We start from the raw sequence: 18156 nt of genomic DNA, 5'->3' as shown, positions 1-18156 counted from the left end.
GCGGAGGGACCCAGCAATTCAATAAGGAAAAGCCCAAAGTAATGTCTTTAGCACAGTGGCTAGGGCTGAAAGGTGAGCTGCCTGGTCCCTGAACTAATTACCTTGATAAATGTCTGCTAGAAATGAACCCTTCCTAACCTTTCCAATCCAACAGCACAGCTAGAGAAAGATTAAAAGAGAGAGAGAGAAAGAGAAAGAGAGAGAGAGAGAGAGAGAGAGAGAGAGAGAGAGAGAGAGAGAGAGAGAGAGAGAGAGAGGGAGAGAGAGAGAGCGCGCTTAAGTGAATCTGTCTCTTGCCAGAGCCTTAGGAGGCCAAGAATTACGGATCAAAACCAGCCAGGGCAGGATAGTCTGTGACACTTATATCTCCAATTAAGCAGTAAAAGGCTAGAAGTGGTGGTATGGCTCAAGTGGTAGAGCACCAGCATTGAGTAGAAAAATTAAAAGAGATAGTATTCAGGTCAGGAGTTCAAGTCCCAGTATCAACATTAAATAAATCAATTAATTAATTAAATACACATTATATATACATCTGTCTTTATTCAGATCATAATAGCCTGGAGTGCTCCAGACGCTAGACAGATGTACTTGGAGCAGAATTGTCTTCTCAACCTTACATGTATACCAGTAAAATCAGCAATGTTCAAGCCTCTCTCCACAGGGTGTCTTCACAGCCCTTCTCTGTTACTGGCACTGGATTTCCCAATCACTCAGCCACTTGGGGATCACTTTTGAATGTCATATTTTTAAAAATAATGTCAAATGGAATTGTGAATGCAAAATAAACTACACTTCTGCTTAAGGAACAATGCAATTTCTGTTCCAAACAGTAACATTTCTACAGCTGGATCTTGAAGGCGGCCTTGCCCCGAGGCCCCCACTTTCCATGAGTTAGAAGTTACTACTGTAATTTCCGCTTGAGCAGCTTAAATGAGGCCTATAATCTGAATGAGTTTTGAAAAGCCCTGAAAAGTTCCTCTAAATTTGGACTTGGCCTCGTAATTAGCACCCCCTGCTTATCTCAAAATTGGGCCCATTCAGACAGCAGAATTCAATGGGTTAGGAAACAAGATGGCTCTTCATACCTTTGATATTACAAAATCAATTCAAAACAAGGCAGCAAGCAGGGTGGGCCTGAAGACTGTGTGAGTCCCAGGCAGGGCCAGGAGGCCCCTGGCTCCAGCTGCAGAGGGACACCTGGCAGGCTCTCTTTGTAAAGGCCACTCCACTGAAAACGAAGCATAGCCCAGTACCTTTGTTCCCATGAAAAGTTTTCCGGGAAAGACTTTCTAGCCCTGACACTGATTTGGTGATTGCTCTTGCTTTAAGCAAATAGCTCTAGCCTAATGAGCTACAATGGCAACAACAGTTAAGTGTTTTGTTTTGTTTTGTTAACATTGGCCAGGAAACTGTGATTTCTTACTCTGGGATTCTTTCTCCATGTCCCCCCTGACCCCTCAGGCTTTATCTACTTGTTGCTCTGGCTAAAGGGTGTAAGATGGTCATTGTGATGGGCATCTGGAGCCACTAACACACATCTCAGGAATAATTAAGAGATGATGATGCCTGAGTATTGACTGAGTATCCTTTTGCTCCTTTGAAATTTGCGTTGATTCCATGCTATAGAGGACCTATATAGACAGGTGCTGTTATCTAGCATGTATATACGAAGAGACTTTTCCAAAACAATGTGTGTGAGGGAGTGTTTGTATAGGTGTGATAAAAACACAAGCATTCTAAACACAGAAGACACAATTACACTCAAATTTGGGAGGAGACCAAAGCAACCTTTAGAGGGAAAAAACAAACAAAAACCCACATAATTTTCACCAGATCCAGTGGCTCGCACCTATAATTCTAGCTACTCAGGGGACTGAGAGTTGAGGATCACAGTTTGAACCAGCCTGGGCAGGAAAGTCCTTGAGACTCTTATCTGTACTAAACTACTTAAAAACAAGTAAGTAAGTAAATAAATAAATACATTTTTCACCGAGCCAGTTACCAGGTGGCTCACACCTAAACCTAGCTACTCAGGAGGCTGAGATCTGAGGATCTTGTGTTTCAAGCCAGCTCAGGCATAAAAAAATCCATCAGAATTTCATCTTCAATTAATCATCAAAAAGCCAAAAGGTAGAGGTGGTACTCAAGTGATGAAGCATTAAGCTTAAGTGACAAAGCTAAAGGACAGCACCCAAGCCCTGAGTTCAAGCCCCCACAACCAGTACGTACACACACACACACACACACACACACACACACAGTATGAATTCTTTACAGCCTATAATAAAATGAACTTGCCAGGTAAGGTGACTGACACCTGTAATCCTAGTTACTCAGGAGACTGAGATCTGAGGATCATGGTTCAAAGCTAGCCTGGGCACTAAAGACCTTGACTGACACTCTTATCTCCAATTAACCACTAGAAAACCAGAAGAGGCGCTATGGTTCAAAGGGTAGGATGGTAGCCTTGAGCTGAAGAGCTCAGGGACAGCACTCAGGTCCAGAGCCTAAGCCCCAGGACTGTCTAAATAAATAAATAAATAAATAACTGACCTCCATGGCAACACAAGACCTCACCTCTAAAAAAAATTGTAATAATATTAAAAAGAAAATGAAATGAAAGCAGTATGAGCTTCCTGCCTTTCTACCCATGAATCCTGCCATTCTTGCATGAGATGAGTGCTGACAGGACCTTCTGCCGAGCCACAAGCAGTCCTGCTACACTCAGCACCTAATCTTCCAGACAGCATTCACCACCTAGCATTCATTTTTCAAATATTTATCTGCCAAATAAATATTTAATCTCGAATCCATTTTTCTGATCAACACAAGAAGCAGTGTTTCCACACTGACTGATAGACTCTCATCCCAGCCAAGAAACGCAGTGTTGATTTCACCTTGCAGCTGGTAAAATGTAAGTATCTGCCAGGATTTTCTCAAACACTGTAAACACTGGGCAGACTTCTATTACAAATGTCCTGAGGACTGGGATTCCCAGACTATATGTAAGTTTTCCATTGTCTTAAAATTCAGTGAGGAAATATACACAATCAACTTATTTACCTTGTGTTTTCTACAAGGACTGGAGTAAGGAGTTATATCACAGGAGACTAGACAAACCTGAGCAAATCAAGATCAGAAAACACAAGAGTTTTCCAAACAAACTGAATTCTGAAACCATAATGACTCAAAAAAGAAGCGTATCTAACAAGTTTCCAAAATGAGAACTGAGTACAAGAGATAGAAAAAGGGTCCCAAAATGGAAACAGCTGGCCTCTCTCCATGAAGAACAAAGTTCTCTTATTTCATAAGAAACCACTCGCTCTCAGAAAACCTGGGATTCTGTCAGAAAATCTCCTGGCATCTCCACTGGCTGCGCATGAACTGATATTTATGAATACATGCTTGCCCAAGTTTACAGGGCAGGCAGAAACAAACAGAAGGGCAGTGACAGGAGCAAGGGAAAGAAAGCTAGGGGGAAGAAAAACTGGTAGATCTTACAGTAATACAATTTCTGCAGAGCCCATTGAGGAGTCAAACGAGCAGTTTCTTAACTGTGGGAGACACACTTCATACAGAATAGAGAGGATCTTTCCCTGCTATACTGCAGTAGGTTCAAAGCAAAGTATGGGAACCTCATGGATAGGTGGGATAGGTGACGTTAATTCAAGTCTCCAAAAATCAAGCAAAACCCAAATATCGCAATGCAATTATAAAACCACACATTCACAGACGAATTTACAAGGTGTTACAGGGTCTACAGAAGTGCACTGAGTATCCCAGAAAATGTTAGAATCTGAACTTTGGAACTTTTTTTTTTTTTTTTGCCAGTCCTAGGGCTTGAACTCAGGGCCTGAGCACTGTCCTTGGGTTTTCTCAAGGCTAGTGCTCTACCACTTGAGCCACAGCACCACTTCTGGCTTTTTCTATGTATGTGGTACCTAGGAATCGATCCGGGGTCTTTGTGCATGCTAGGCAAACATTCTACCACTAGGCCAACTTCTCAGCCCCTGGAACATTTTTTATCTTCATTATTCTGGACACCATGGACCCATTCTGGATGATAAAGCAGCCAGTCCACACTTTTGTAGGTCTACTGAAGACTAAAATAGCAATGACTCAGGAGCACCACTAAGGATTAAAAACCAGTCTTGCCAGGCACCAGTGGCACACACCAGTAATCCCAGTTTACTCAGGAGGCTGAGACTGAGGACCATGGTTCAAAGTCAGGCTAAAAAGTCCCTAAGACTCTTATTTCCAGTTAACTAACAAAAAGCCAGAATCGGGCCTGCTGATCGATGGTTCACGCTTATAATCCTAGCTACCTTGGAAGCTGAGATCAATTTGAAGACAGCCCAGGTCAGAATGTCTGTGAAACTCCTATCTCCAAGAAACCAAAAAAACAAACACAAAAAGGAAGTGAAATGGAGGTGTGGCTCAAGTTGTAGAGTACTAGCCCTGAGCAAAAAACAGCCAAATGATTGTGCTCAAGCCAATAGCTTAAGCCCCAGTTATAAGACACACAGAGGCAGACAGGCATACACACACACACACACACACACACACACACACACACACACACACACACAGTCTTGTTCAAAAATTTTATTTTAGGACAAGCCACTCATGGGTATCAGCAAAAGCAAGACAGGCTTTTCCCTAATGTGAAAATAATGCACATTATTCAAATAGATTTCTTTAGCTGCCACGTTGATCCCCCCCCCTACTTCCCACCCCAGGGGAACATGTTCTTCCCTGCAGGGAGGGTCTGTGTCAGAGGTACAGATTGGAAACTCGTGACACCTCATTTATCCTCCGTTACACCAAGGCGGTGGGAACCTAATTTGCTAGCACACTCTACACTGACAATTAACTTCTCGGTGAACATTAAAACAATTAGGTAACGACGCACGCTATCACATCTGTGTGTCTTCTCCACCTGGTACCAATTAAGCCATCACCCTGCGCTGTACTTTTTTGTTGTTGTTGTAGTCCAATTGGCCATTCACACTGACAGATGTACTGGTAACTTAGGAAACTAACAAGATCCCTCTTCTCCTTTTCAACAGCAAGGAGAAAAGTGGGCGAGGTGTCCACGTGACAAGCACACCACATCTCAGAACGCTGGTGATATGGTGGATCTGAAGAACATACTTACTCTATGATGGCAGTCTATGTTAATTTCAACCAGGAACCTCAGCCCTCAGCCACCTGAGTAGCTAGGATTACGGGGCCCAGGGCTATGGATTTTTAAGATCACATTCTCTTACAAGTGAGAACCTGTCTTTTTAAGCAGAGTTTTAAACTGTGCCAATCATATAACTGTTGACAGGTTAACTCAGTAGTATACTTAAGTGTTGTCCATGGGCCTAGAATTTCACATTTTAAGTGAGTCATTTCAGTTTTAGCCTTTATTTCCAGACCCTCTTTTGAGGTCATTTTGGATCCACACTAGTTCATTTTTCATTATTTATTAGGTCATTAGTTCATTATTTAGGTAAAGCCAGGAACAGGCGGCTCATGCCTGCAACACTAGCTATTCAGGGGCTGCAATCTGAGGACCAGTTTGGCAGGAAAAAAAAAAAAAGTCCTGAGACTCTTACCTCCAATTAACCTCCAAAAACCTGAAGTATAGATCAAGTAGTAGAGCGTGGGGACTTGAAAAATAAAAGGTCAGTCAATATCCCTGGCCCCGAGTTCAAGCCCCAAGATTGCACATGTACACGCACACACGCGCACGCGCACGCACACACACACTAGGTGTGTCCCTGCTAACTTTAAACCAACTTGAGCATTATTAAAGTGCTCAAGTTATCCATTTCTTTTTTTTTTTCTTCATTTTTTTCAGTTTTATTGTCGGGGTGATATACAGAGGGGTTACAGTTATATTCGTTTTACTTCTTGAACATTGTTACCCCTTCCCATGTTTTTCTCCCATTTTTCCTCCCCCCACCCCCTCCCACTGATCTTGTTTTTCCCTTACCTTCCCCTTTTCAAATAAACAAATATTAAGGCCGGGAGTTTAGCCTAGTGGTAGAGTGCTTGCCTAGCATGCAGGAAGACCTAGGTTCGATTCCTCGGTACCACATAAACTAAGCCGAAAGTGGTGCTGTGGCTCAAGCAGTAGAGCTCTAGCCTTGAGAAAGTGCAAGGAGAGTGCTAAGGCCCTGAGTTCAGGCCAGGACTGGCAATAAATAAATAAATAAACAAACAATATACTAGGTACCATATTCAGATATAGTAACAACATGAGATAAACCATGAGGGGAAAAGAAATAGCTTCACATAGTACATTAAGAACAACAATCACAAAGCTGAACCTCTTGTTTCCATATCCTGGAGTTTAGTTTATTTATTAGCCTCATCCTATATGGACATATGAGTTATCCATTTCTTGTACTGTAACACTGAGCCTTTCCCAACCAGGCAGCATTTGCCATGACAATAGCAATAATAATCTCTAAACAATCCAAGTCTTCCTCTCCACTCTACTCAATAGCATTTACTATTATTTAGAGAGAAAAAATAAGTGATAGGTAGTCTTGAAGTAGGACATGGACTGACTTCTGAAGTTACTAGTTGAGAAGAGGAGAGGAGAGAAGGGAGGAGAGCAAAGAGGAGAAAGAGAAGAGTGAGAGAGGAGAAAGGAGAGAAGCTGAGAGAAGAGAACCAAAGACAGTACCTTCAAATAAAATGATGGTTACCATAACTACCTCTAAGTGAGTTCTAAATATAAACCCTTGGTAAACTTTCTAGTTGGTTATGAAATAAACAGTCACCCTGATGTGATCTAAATCTCATTCTTTATTATTGATGTAACTATGGGTTCATAGGTACCCACTCCCCTAAGACTTTCCTGTCCCTTTGATAAAATGATGGTTCCATGCTGGAAGACTTTAACTGGATTTTTGAGAACTTGCTGAGTTACAATGTTGCTAGTACCTCTCCCCAAAAAAGAAGAATAAGGATTCCTCCTCACATTTTAATCCAAAGATTCCTAAGGTGCCAGAGATGGCCCTGCATCTCTAGGAGGGCAGATTTTCTTTCAAAGTATCAACCAAAACAACTGTAGCACAACAGAGTGTGTATGAAGTTATTCAGAACTCTGCTATCCTCATCTAAGCTAGCCTTAAAGACATTTGCAAACACGGAAAAGACTGTCTGTTCATCCCATTAAAAGTTGGTTTCTGAAAACAATGTTTTGGTATTTTAAGTAATAACGTTAGGAATGTTACCACAATTAAGTAGCTCTCTGTCTTTAAAACCTTCTATTTAAAAGTCAGTAAATATCCAAGTAAATACCCAAGACATACTAGTTCTCAGGAATCCTAAATAGTTTTACTGCAAAGAGAAAACTATAAGCAGAGTACCTGCCTAGCAAGCGGGAAGTCCTAAGTTCAAACAAACCCTACTATCACTCTTACACCCAAAAAGAAGGTAAAGAGAATAATCTGATATCCAAAGGTATGAAAACCATTAACTATACACACTGCACTTAACTCCTCCCCAGGTGAAAAAGAGCAGGAAAGAAGCTGCCAAGTTAAATTAAGATTCACAATTCAAAGCCACTTTTCCTAAACACTTGAGTCCTACAGTAGTTTAGACATGTCATGTGAACACCCATCACGTCTCATACTCAATGTTACATCAAGTTTGAAGAGGGACTTAATTTGATGTCACTGTTGCAATATCCCATTTACATGGAGTCAACGATTTAACTCCTCATTACAGACCAAATTAATGTTTAGGTTATAATTATGGTTTTCCCAATTTGTATCATCACCACCCAAGAGTTTTCTGCAGTAATTAGACAGAAAATATAATATGCATACTACTTCTGCAAAAATGAACTGATCACTAAAGCTTGGCAAAACACTGACATGGAGAGAAATACACACCAATAATACATACACCATAATTTCTTTTATTTCCTGAGCTGAGTTATACAATGCCAACCCCATTTTATAGTCAACTTCACTAGCTCCTAATTCTAATGGACTTAGAAACAATCCAAAATGGTATTTTTCAAGGTTACAACTAATCACCCTCCTTCCCTCTGCCCTCTCTTACTTTCCCAATGATTTAAGTACTTACACACATTTTTTTGAGCCACCAATACAAATAAGGTTATTGGAAACCTTTAGAAATAAGACCCCTACAAAGTTATGAATAACACCTCTAACAATCTGGACATGCAAACTTCTATCCATTCCTTTGGCATTTCAGAACCACACACAGTGTGCCACACTGTGCCATCACTGCCACAACTGGGATGTGAATGTCTTCATACAACTTGTGCAGAAACTCTCCAGTCTCATGCCTTTAACCACCTTCACTGTTTCTCTGAGACAAAGGTTTTTGCCTGCATGTCTTCAAACCTCTAATTGTAGAGCTGTTCGATATTGCTTTACAAATAACCAGAATGTAGTCACTTAGAGTGATTTTTTTTAAGTGGATAGGAAATTAGAAATTAAGTCCCACTGGCTGTGGTTCCAGCACTTGGAAGGCTAAGAAAGGAAGACTACAAGTCTGAAGCCAACCTGGAGCTCAAGGACAATGCCCAGGCCAGAAGTTCAAACCCCAAGACTGACACACACACACACACACACACACACACAGAAAAGAAAAGAAAAGAAAAGAAAAGAAAAGAAAAAATTCACAGGGTAATTTTCAATTAACAAGCAAACAAATGATCAAAGCCAGGCTCAAGGTGTGGCCCAAGTGGTCAAGTGCCAACCCTGGGCAAGCAAGCTGAATGAACGCTAGGACTGGACTTTCAGCCGTGAAACTAGTAAAAATAAAATAACAACAATAATAAATGTAAAAAATAAATACCATGCAGGACAGGTTTTGAACTTATTGTCTCTTTTACTGCTTTCTGGTGTAGAGGCAGATGGTTCTGTACTTTACTGAATGAACATGGCAGAACATACGATAAGCTATAGCAGCCACAGTGGCATTGAAACAGCAAAACATAAAACAGTCACATCTATAAATCAAAGCCAGTTGTCTTCCTTATATTTGTACTGGCAGACAGGGCTTAATTGTAACTTTGCTCCTTTTCTCACACAACATGCGTCAGGGAAAACTCAGGTGAACTTAAAAATGAGCTACTTCCTCCCTTTAACATTATCCACTTCAAACATCACCAGAACACTGTACACACCAGCATCTGCTGCAAAGACCTTTTTTTTTTTTAAGCAGCTACTATTCTACATAGAAGGCAGAGTAGGGGAAGTGCCACCCTCCACATTCCCCCTCTCCATGTTCCAAGCTGCTAAGATTTGTCTCTTTCCTTCGAAACTCCTAACACAGAAGTATTCAGGCTAAGGCAAGTAGTTCCATGCTGGAGTGCTATCTAGCCTGCATAGAGCCCAAGGGTCAATCCCTATGACTACAAAAAAAATAATAATAATTGTAATGATGGCTGGGAATATGGCTTAATGTTAGAGTGCTTGCCTAGCACGCAGGAAACCCTGTGTTCTATTTCTTAGTACCACATAAAAAGAAAATGCCAGAAGCAGAGCTGTGGCTCAAGTAGTAGAGTGCTAAGCTTCAGTAAAAAAGCTCAGAGAGAGTGCCCAGGCCCTGAGTTCAAGCCCCAGGACTGGGGAAGGAAGGGAGGGAGAGAGGGAAGGAAGGAAAAGAGGGAAGGGAAGGGAAGGAGGGAAGGCAGGCAGGCAGGTTAGCAGGTTCAGAGTCCCATTTCCTGTCATGTTTTAAAGTTGACCGAGGTGTGCCTCAGCAGTTGAGTGCCAGCTTATTATTAGCAAGTTCAAATTCCAGTAACGCCAGAGGCTCACACCTGTACTCCTAGCTAATCAAGAGGCTGAGATCTAAGAATCAGAGTTCAAAGTCAGCCTAGGCAGGAACATCTATGAGATTCTCACCTCCAGTTAACCACCCAAAAGGCAGAAGTGGAACTGCAGCTCAAGTGGAAGAATGCTAACCTTGCACAAAAAGGCTCAGAGGTAGTGCCCAAAGGCCCCAAGTTCAAGCCCAAGGATTGGCATACAAAAAAAAAAAGACGGATGTTACCCTTGCTGAACCAAAGTCACTCTCTCTCTCTCTTCTCCCCTCTTCTCTCTTTCTCTCCTGGTTCCACATTTGAGATGCACTATGGCTGTAACCAACCCTCAGACACCTGGTGGAATCATGGAGAGTCCACAGGCTGCCCTGATACATAACAGCATCAGGAGAAAATGATGGAGCCAAGTGAGGTGGCTCATGTCTTTAATCCTAGCTTCTCAGGAGGATCACAGTTCTGAGGATCACAGTTCAAAGCCAGCCCGGGCACTAAAGGACATGACACTATTATCTCCAGCTAATCATTAGAAAACTGAAAGGGGTGAAGAGCTGAAGAGCTCAGGATGCCCAGGCCCAGAGTCCAAGCCCCACAACCGACCACAGATAGATAGATAGATAGATAGATAGATAGATAGATAGATAGATAGACAGACAGACAGACAGAGCTCTTGTGAATCTCCTTGTTTTTGTTTCTCAGATGCTCAGTCTTAGGGTCTAAAATAAATTTCAGCTCAAGTTCACATTCCAAAAACAATCATACTAAGTAGAACAGTAGTGATATATTCACAGAGGATAATGAGTGGTTCAGGTAGATGTTACTAACCAACTTCTCATACTGATAGTGACTCTAGTCAGGAAAGCTGACTTAAGATCAGAATGACTAAGTTTATTAAACTCCATGCACCCAGCACTGTGTGTAATGACAAACGCATTCTTGAAGTGGGCCACCAGAGATCCACATGGATCAAAGAATTATTTCCAGGTAAATCATTACAGCAAATAGCTTCACCTTCAAATCATGCACTTGCAATCATGCACCTCTGCTTTGTAAACATGGAGAGAAAACAGTCTAAAAGAAAAAAGTTCTATCCTAACACAAGTGACTCACACTTGTAATCCTAGCTACCCAAGAGACTGAAGTCTGAGGATCATGATTCAAATCCAACTTGGGTAGGAAAATCTGTGACACTTATTTTCAATAAACTACTCAAAAAAAAAAAAAAGCTAGAAGTAAGGCTCTACAAGTGGTAGAGAGCTAGCCTTGAACAAAAAAGTTCAGGACAATGCCCAGGCCTAGGTCAAGTTCAAGCCCCAGGAGAGGCAAAAAAAAGAAAGAAAAAAGAAAAGAAAAAGTTTTACCACAAGCTGATGGTTTACATTGCTACCACCAATGAGGGAAGTGGCTCAAGAGGTAAAGTACTAACCTTGAGTGCTCCCCACCCCACCCCCCAAAAAAGGCATAGGGACCAGCCCCAGGACCAGTACAAAACAAACAAACAAACAAACTTTTAGAAGAAAACAAAAGGAAAACCCAGGTCACTGAGAGAAGGGCAGCTTGGGGCGGTGCTGTGTGTGTTGGGGTAGGGTATTGTCTGTGTTTGTGTTCAGCAGGTGCTTGAGTACTTACTGTGCCCGGCTCTCTGTCTGCTTCCGAGGTTACCAAGAAACGCACAGACATGCCCGTTCAGACACAGAGGCAAGAACAGAAATAAAAAAAAGGGGGGAATAATTAGAACACAAGCCCCAAACAGGTTTAAAAATGGCTTTTATTTATATAAGTCATTGCACATTCCTAATACAGTGATTTCCTGAAAATTACAGTATTTTGTAAACATAAGATTTACAGTTTAACCATACACAAAGCCTATTTTTTTTATTTCTTGACAGAATAAATTACTTTTCTCCAAAAAAATTAGTCAAGTGCAATTTTGCCCAATATTTAATGCATACTAGAATTAAAGCCTATGAAACTAAGTAGTAACAGATGCAATTATCAAACCTTTCATTTGAACACATTCGCTTTCAAATTTAACTTCTTATTTCGCCCCATTTAACAACATTACTTTCTTTGAAAATTACCCAATTAAGCAGTTAACAGTTTTCCATAATACGATACAGGGCCACTGGCATTAACTAGGCAGTTGCCAAGATGTCAAGGATGCCTGCAATCTAACGAGATGGAGAAATCTACAGATGCCCACAGCCAACCCTGCGAACTTACAGGGTGAAGTGTGTGTCAGTGGAAAGCTTTTCGACAGTTCCTCTCATCTCATTGTTTGCTGTCTGTATGGGTTGGGGCTTTTGATAGCGACGCACACAATTGCAGTACTGTCTGGGTATCAGGGCAAAGTCCTAATCTGGCTTGCCCGGCCTCTCACCTCTGTGGTGTTCTGCATCGTGGTGCTTCTTGTCATCTTTTATTGCCAAGTGAGATTGCCCACTCAGAGCACTAGACAGCGCAAGAAGGCTGGCACTGCCCCCGAGGGGCGGGATGCCAGGAGGCTGAAGTCCTGATGGGTGAGGCGTGAGGGGCACCGGGGGTCCATGGCCATGAGACAGGTGCTGAGCTTGCAACTGCTGCTGCTGTTGGTGGTGGTGACATGGAGGGGGTGGGGGGGGAGGAAGAGGTGGTGATGGCCAAGACAGTATCCAGGGGGAAAATGTGATGAGGAGGTGAAACATGTAGAAGAGGGGAGAAAACAGACATAGGAAGAGGTGGAAAAAAGGGGCAAAAAATGAAATTAGTTCCTTTGGTTCATCAAATGCTATTACCCACTCAAATTCCTTATCCCATCATCCCAAACTCTTATCTCTTATCTACATTGCCATCTCAGCCATAACTTGCCCCCAGTAGGCCATTTCATAGGAAGCAGGTCTTAGGAAGTTAGTCAGACCTGCAGGTGAGTTTCAACTCTTTAAAATGCCTCTGAAACTTTAAGATATCACCGATGTGAAGACTCATTCTGATATGGAAATGGTGAAGTGTTTTGTTTTCTTCTGAGGGGAGGGTAAGTACTTATGCACACACAACAATTTGGAAAGCACTCTTCCACTTGGTATGATTATGAGGTGACCATCTTGCCCTACCTTCTTTATTGTACTTGTACCATGATAATATGATGTCTCTGGGCACCTGTGAATTAGGCCTATACTCTTAGCTGTTCTGGAGACTAAGATCTGAGGATTACGTTTTAAAGCTGAGCCTGCACAGGAAAGTCTGTGAGGTTCTTATCTCCAATTAGCCACCAAAAAGCCAGAGGGAGTGCTTTGGCTTTAGTGATAAAGTACTGGTTTTGAGCCAAAAAGCTAAAGGACAGCAACCCAGTCATTGAGTTCAAGGGTTCAAGCCATAATACCAGCACCTTAAAAAAAAAAAAAAAAAAAAAAAAAGCCTGACAAGGAAAGTACTTTCCACTAAAGGTACAACACCAATCAGGGCAGGAAGTTCAGGCCCAAGTTTCCACTGAACTGCTGTGACACCACAGAACCCACTGAGCAGTTATAAATCTACTCACTGTTTTCATATCTTATAGTTAAAAGCATGTTGTACAAAATGAGAAAGTATCCTGGAAACATCCCCTCATGACAAATGCACTTCAGCCATCAACATAAAGCTCCTTTTTGATGAGACAGTAAAAACAATGAAAGCTCTATCCTTAAATTTAATGTGAGAAAATTCTTAAGCTCTGTATTTACTTTCTTGGACTTACTCTTTTTTATTTATTACCTCCTTGTGTGTCCTGAATAGTATTAAATCTTCACACCAGATCTTTAGTCATTTCTACCCAGGCCATGTTTTTAATTGAATCCCAAATATGCTCAAAGCACACTCAATAGCATGAAAAAATACCTTGGTAAATATCAGAGCTGAAATGGTCACCAGTGGTTCACACTTGTAATCCTACTCAGGAGGTTGAGATCTGAAGGTCATGGTTAAAGCCAATATATAGACCAAAATCCTTAACATTCTTATCTCCAATTAATCAGAAGAAGGAGAAGGGAGAAGAGAGAAGGGAGAAGGGAGAGGAGGGGAAGAAGGGGATGGAGAAGGAAGAAGGAAGTAGGTGGGAGAAAGAAGGAAGAGCAAAGCCAAAGTGGAGCTGGGGCTCACGTGGTAGAGTGATAAGGCCTTTAGCAGAAAAAGCTAAGGGAAAGAACCCAAGCCCAGAGTTCAAGTCCCAGAACAGTCATTTAAAAAAATCAAATCAAATCAAAGCTAAGTGCTAGAGGCTTGTGTCTGTAACCCTAGATACTGAGAAGCCTCATATCCGAGGATGGCAGTTAGCAGCCAGCCCAAGAGGGATCCACTGTGAGACTCTTATCTCCCATTAACCATCAGAAAGCCAGAAGTGGAGCTGTGGGTAGCTCAAATGGTAGAGCACTAGCCTAAGGACAGAACTCAGACACCGAGGTCAAGCCCCAGTAAAGTGCACACATGTCCACACACACACACACACACACACACGCACGCACGCACACACGCACGCACGCACGCATGCATGCACGCACGCACACCTGCATGAGCACACACACATACACACAAATCAGAAATGAGGATCTGCTCTAATTTTGCAATAAAATTTCCACCAATCCTAGCTCTGCTAAAACTTGGGGAGTCCACCATTTTTTTTTTCAGAGTTCCATCCCCTCCCAAGACAGGCTGGTTGTAATTAGAGCAGATAATGGAAAAGGAGGTGATGGGAAGGTCAAAGCAGAGAGCATTAATGGTATTCCTCCGAATGTATTTATAAACTACTCATTCACCATTGGAGATCATACTAACGATTTCTTCAGCTGTAAAAATCACCTTCCTGTCATCCCAAAGACACTAATTCTTGCTCTGTCACCTTTTAAGAGCTCGGCAATAGTGAGACATAAAACCGAAGAAGCTGGCAGCTACCTCACGGTCCACTAGGCATGCTCATTAGCACTTAATTAGGAACTAGACACCTGCCATAAGAAATGTGCTTGGAGAAGGATGAGGAACAGGTCTGCCCTACCAGCAATTACTATCATTACTTGGGGAGCAGGAGCTATGTCCGGCTTCTGGGGGGGGGGAAGGAAATGCACTGATGCATACACAAGCAAGTGCAGTGGGTAATTAAGCACAGCACTGATTAAAGGAAGATGAGAGAGGCTAAGCAGAGGGGAAGGGACTTAACGACAGGGTGGATGACACTCCTCTTCCACCTCTCCTGGCATCCTCCACTCCCCACCAATACCCAGAATGGAACCATCAGAGGCGCTACTGCAGAGGTGGTAACTCAAGTGGGAGCAAATGCATACTCAAGTTGCATCTGGATACACAAGCGGAACTAGAGATTTCCCCCCAAAAATAATTCCAGGTTAGCTTTTGGTGGTAAGATGAATTGAAAGGAGGGCTGTGTTATATAACCATGGGGTTTCATCACAGCTGTAAAGTGTGGTTAAAACCAACAGTTAGGCTAATAACCATCAATGGGGACATTCAGCAGCTTAACTGGTCCCAAGGAACTCCCCCTTCTGCTGGCTCTCCAGGCCCTCTGAAAAAGAGCTCACTGTCTCATTACTAGCCTTAACTGGGATTTGGGTTCTACCACTCTTAGCTCGGCAATCTTGAAGGCTTTTCTTCTTCTTCTTTTTTTAATTTTAATTTCTTTTTTTTTTTTTTTTTTTGCCAAGCATGGGGCTTGTACTCAAGGCCTAGACACTGTCCCTAAGCTTCTTTGGCTCAAGGATAGCATTCTACCACTTGAGCCACAGTGCCTCTTCTGGCTTTTTCTATTTATGTGTTACTTTAGAATTAAACCCAGGGCTTCATGAATGCTAGGCAAACCCTCTACCATTATGCCACATTTCTAGCCCTCCTCCCCGCCCCTGCCCCCACTTCTTTTTTAAAGCAAATCTTTCCAGGCACTGGTGGCTCACATCTGTAATCCTGGCTACTCAGGAGGCTAAAATCTGAAGATCATGGTTCAGAACCAGCCCAGACGGAAAAGGCCATGAGACTCTTATGTACAATTAACTACAAAAGGCTGAAAGTAGAGCTGTGGGTCAAGTACTAACCTTGAGCAAAAAACTAGGCAAAAACTTAAGGTCTTGAGTTCAACCCAATAATGAACAAAAAAGTATTTATTTAGAATTTATTTTAGGACAAAGAAGATACGGGCATCACTTAAGATGTTTTCCACAGACTAAAATCTCATAATGACACAAAGAAGATGGGGAAAATTCAGCCTTTATAGTCATCAATTCAAAATTAATTAGAAAAAATTTTTTAGCAGTTCATGCTAATAGATCTGTACAACATAAACAAAGTCGTGCATAAAGATATTGGAAAAGAAATTTTTTTTTTTGTTTTTTTTGCCAGTCCTGGGCTTGAGCTCAGGGCCTGAGCACTATCCTTGGACTTTCTCAACGATAGAGCTCTACCACTTGAGCCTCAGCACCACTTCCGGCTTTTTTTTCCTATATGTGGTACCGAGGAATTGAACCCAGGTCTTCATGCATGCTAGGCAAGCACGTTAACCACTAGGCCAAACTCCCAGCCCCTGGAAAAGAAGTTTTTTACCAAGTCACAGGGCCCTAGGTTCAGAAATGCAAAAAAAAAAAGTGGCAAAGGAAAGATTTTTGATGAGTAGTTATGTGTTTTAGCAATATTGCTGATTCCTCAGGCTATCAATATAGACTTGTGGCTCTCAAATAGAGCAATTTGCCAAGGACACTTGGCACTGTCTAGAGACATGTGTAGCCATCACAAACGGGGGTGGGAGGGAACTCTACTGGCATCTAATGGGTTGAGGCCAAGGACGATGCTAAACATCCTGCCATGTTCAGAAAATCTCTCCACTAGAGTCACTGAGCCTAAAAATGTCAACATTGCTAAGCTGAGAAACTGTAGTCACGATCAGAGCTGGAATCCTGTCCCAGTGCATTAGAATGCATGTTCATGTATGCCAAGTGACTCGCCAAATTGCTATTTAAAAAATAAAAATACTTTTCAACATTCAAGCATTGACTGTCCCTTCATCGCCATCCAAGTCCCTTGTCACAACTCAAAAAATGAACATCTGCTTTCTAAAGCTGATCCCAATAACAAGCTGAAAATTAAACAATCTAGGAAAGCACTACATTGGGAACTTTCACATCCCGTACTGATCCTAGGCTTGAAGACAGATAAAGGCACTTGCTGTAAGGGAAACAATTGGAATTGGCCCAGAGTGAGAAAGAAAAGCAAACACCAAGTCCTGAGTTAATGATACTGAAAACCCACAAGGAATACAGTAACCTCATCCATGTCAAACAACAGCCACACACTTAGAATTTTAATTCACATTTTACTTGGTGCAGCGTGGGTCAATTATGTTACCATAATGGAATTGACTCTGCTATTTATATGCGCGGCTGTCATGCAATGGTGGGGCAAGTTACTTTTGTTTCTAAAACACAGGTAGGTATATAGCAAAAGGCGTTCTATACAAGGGAGGTAAAAAGAAGCAGGGTAGAAGTTGGGGTTCTGCTCACCTTTCCCACACCTGGTGCTAAGCTCCATGTCACCACCCCCAGAATCAACATTTTTCCCGAAACTTGAATGGGCTTTGTAAAGCCCAGGAAAAAAATGAGGTTACCAAAATTGCAAAGTGAACCCAACCAGACCTAAAACCAAGAGGCATCTCCAAGGCTGAGTGACAGTAAGTGGCATTTATAGCACTCAGTATGTAAACACTTTTTAAAAGGGGACAAAAATGTGAAAAGTAGCCTTGTTGACAGTTCTCTCCAAATCACTCTTCCTTGGCTTGTGCTATTTGCCTGCTCTGTAAAGCACTCTGTTCTTATCTTGGGAGCCGGCAGGAGAAAGAAAATGGTATGCTGCATAAACAAGTGAGAAAGGCCCTCTGGCAACAGCGACATCAAGGACTCTACTCCAGGAGTTATCTGAAAACCTCCCATTATGTGAATGGCCTCTCTCCTGAAGAGGGCCAAGGGTGATAAACAGGGAGAAACTGCTTGCTGGGGCCAAGAATTCTCCAGCCACTTGAAAACAATAATAAAAAATAAAGTAACAATGTGCTGAAAGACCTCAGCTAAATACGCGCATGCCCAGGCTGTGACAGATGGGAGAAAATACTTGTAAACCATCCATCTGAACACAACAAGGAAAGGAAAAAAGAAAAGGGAATAGATATTTTTTTAAGCTACAATAACTCAACTAAATAAACAGATGAAAGGCCTAAAGAGACATTTCTCAAAAGACATACAAATGACCCACTAGTACATGGAGAATGCTCACCACCCCAGTCATCAAGGAAATACAAATCAAAACCACAATCGGGTAAGGCCTCACACCTATTCTTACAGCTATTACCAAAA

The 18156-nt window shown here is 42.0% G+C and overlaps 1 protein-coding gene across 14 annotated transcripts in view; it reads right to left on the bottom strand.

The window, feature by feature from the left end:
• Tle1 (TLE family member 1, transcriptional corepressor) overlaps positions 1-18156 on the bottom strand; it is a 98908-nt gene that overhangs the window by 40380 nt on the left and 40372 nt on the right. For 5 of the 14 annotated variants that reach the window (XM_090329580.1, XM_090329586.1, XM_090329588.1 and 2 more), the window contains exons 7-8: positions 12186-12390; positions 11435-11454 (exon numbers count right to left, since the gene is read on the bottom strand). In XM_090329580.1, coding sequence (XP_090185706.1) covers positions 11435-11454; positions 12186-12390 — 225 coding nt within the window. The remainder of the gene's footprint in view (positions 1-11434; positions 11455-12185; positions 12391-18156) is intronic. The other 9 variants (XM_090329581.1, XM_090329587.1, XM_090329584.1 and 6 more) reach the window with 3 other exon arrangements.

Source organism: Megascapheus bottae, chromosome 3 (assembly GCF_031878675.1).
Source record: "Megascapheus bottae isolate mThoBot1 chromosome 3, mThoBot2.hap1, whole genome shotgun sequence".
Lineage (NCBI taxonomy): Eukaryota > Metazoa > Chordata > Mammalia > Rodentia > Geomyidae > Megascapheus > Megascapheus bottae.
This window is presented reverse-complemented; position numbering and strand designations above follow the sequence as displayed.